General features: G+C 34.0%; 1 protein-coding gene across 1 annotated transcript; it reads right to left on the bottom strand.

Moving 5' to 3' along the window:
* Positions 1-316: 316 nt before the first annotated feature.
* Positions 317-1,614, bottom strand: Pex11ab (peroxin 11). The gene is made up of 3 exons (XM_014240545.3): positions 1,373-1,614; positions 1,197-1,312; positions 317-1,133 (listed from the first exon to the last, which is right to left on the bottom strand). The coding sequence occupies exons 1-3, from the start codon at positions 1,432-1,434 to the stop codon at positions 568-570; spliced, it is 744 nt and encodes a 247-aa protein (XP_014096020.2). The 5' UTR covers positions 1,435-1,614; the 3' UTR covers positions 317-567.
* Between the last annotated feature and the right edge of the window lie 439 nt (positions 1,615-2,053).

Raw genomic sequence — 2,053 nt, forward strand, 5'->3', positions numbered from 1 at the left:
TAAATCTCATGCGGATTGAGTTGCGAAAACAAACATTCCTTTATATGGAATACATATGTATGTATACGAGACCCGTCCCATATGGCTGCACCCTTGTGCTTATACTTAAATAAAATGTCTTTATCATTTTATAACTCTCTCCCAAAACTGTCATTATTTAAACTCTAATTCCGAGCAATAAGAATCTTATAATAATTGCTATTACAATTTAAAAAAGTATTCATCCCATTTATGACGTCATCGATAAGCAATTCTGTAATACTTGGGCTTAAATTACATTGTAAAAAATTACTATAAAAAAAAAATTCTAGACTGATTGTTAGAGAATACATTTTTTTTATTTTCAACAGCGAAAACATGTAATATAAGAAATCAAAGCTATTATACGTAAATACAAACACATACATTTATATGTGTGTAATATTTGCATAACTGTCGAGTACAAAAACGTTGATCGAATCGTGGAATTTGGAATTTAGACAACAGTATACAATACATACATATATCTTAAGGAAAAAAGTAGTTTTTCTACTATAATTCTTAACCTAAGAAAAATATAATCCAAATTTATGCTGGCGTTAACTTTGCTGTCGGCTCCAACAACGCCCATAAACCAGCTGCAGAGGAAATAGCACCTAACAATCCAATTGTACGTGGCGACAGTCTAGTATAGCCTAGTGCAGTTAATGGTATAAATAAGTCACATACATTTTTTACTGTATCTACAGCCACATCTTTGTGGCCCAAAACCAGTGCATAGGAATGTAGAGCTAATCTGTTAAAATCGCGCAATGAATTGACGTGCAAAGGCGATATTTTAGGGCTCGCACGGGTTATACCGCTTTTTGTGCCAGCCTTATGTAAGTCGATCAATTGAAATATTTCATAAACATCTCGGCATAAATTCATTATAATCGATAGCAACCAGTATTTATTAGCAAATTTTCCCCAACGGTTTGTATTTATGCCCTTGAAGAGTCCAGTACGCGCCAACCACATGAAATGGTCGGCCAGTAGGAAAAGAGATTGTGAGAGCTTGCTCAATGTCAGTGTCACGCGTATCGTAAGATCGGGGTAATGTATGGTGCGTAAGGAAGAGTAAAATATATCCACACAGCGACCGAAGCGCAGAACTACATAATAAATAGAAAAAATTAAGTTAGACAATAATTTAAAGTTTTAATCACACGACTTACGTTTTCGGAATGTGCTTAATATATACTCCACAGTTTTGAAGCTATCCGCTAGTGCTGGACTGGCATCAACACTCTCCAGTGAATCCCATAAAGCACGCGAAGCATATTGCACAAGTCTGTGAATAATTAAACATCAAAAATTGTACAATAAAGCTGCAATCACTTTAAAAACTTACCTAGCAATTTTATCACGGCCTGCCGTCTGATTATTTAGCAACACCAAATTATCTAAGCTCATGATTTCTTCGTATTTACGTTTGATTTCGTGTTCTGCTTGCAATTGAGAATCTTATACGCACTGTGTTTTAGTTTATTGGGCAGTTCAAGGTTCAACAGGATAAATAAACAATTTCACTCCCAATTAAAGAGCAACTTATTTGTTTAGCTAATATGCTACCTGTTTTATTTTTGTTGCCTTGACAGTTACGGCTGTCAAATGCCGGTGTGTTGAAAATGCGCTACAGCTGTTGCCGTGTTGAGTGATTGTTTGAAAGGAATTTACAGAAGTTTAATCAATATAATAAAAGTGCTTGCATAAAGGAGTTCGCAGAATAATAACAAAACGATTTTACTACTTTTCGAAGTTTTTAGAGTATTTTGAATAAAAAATATTTAAATTTATACAAAAATGATGTAGAGCGCCATCTGTTTGCCATATTTTTGGCCGCTCATTAAATGGCGCAGTTAAATACAAATTTGCTTGGTGAAAAATCTTGTATGCCGTTGGGAAGATATGTTCCGTGTAGTTTATGAATTAGAACAATTTCTTTATAGCAGAAAATATAGTTTGAAAATATATTCGAAATTCAATGACAATGTTCCGTTCCTGAAATATTTTCGTTATATATTAACCAGTA

This window comes from Bactrocera oleae, chromosome 4 (assembly GCF_042242935.1).
Source record: "Bactrocera oleae isolate idBacOlea1 chromosome 4, idBacOlea1, whole genome shotgun sequence".
NCBI lineage: Eukaryota > Metazoa > Arthropoda > Insecta > Diptera > Tephritidae > Bactrocera > Bactrocera oleae.

Bases quoted from the DNA above. Each gene is read 5' to 3' on its own strand.
- Pex11ab (XM_014240545.3), bottom strand. From the start codon at position 1,434: ATGAGCTTAGATAATTTGGTGTTGCTAAATAATCAGACGGCAGGCCGT. The intron at 1,313-1,372 runs GTAAGTTTTTAA...AATTATTCACAG, and splicing joins GGCCGTGATAAAATTGCTAG to ACTTGTGCAATATGCTTCGC. The intron at 1,134-1,196 runs GTAAGTCGTGTG...TTTATTATGTAG, and splicing joins ATTAAGCACATTCCGAAAAC to TTCTGCGCTTCGGTCGCTGT.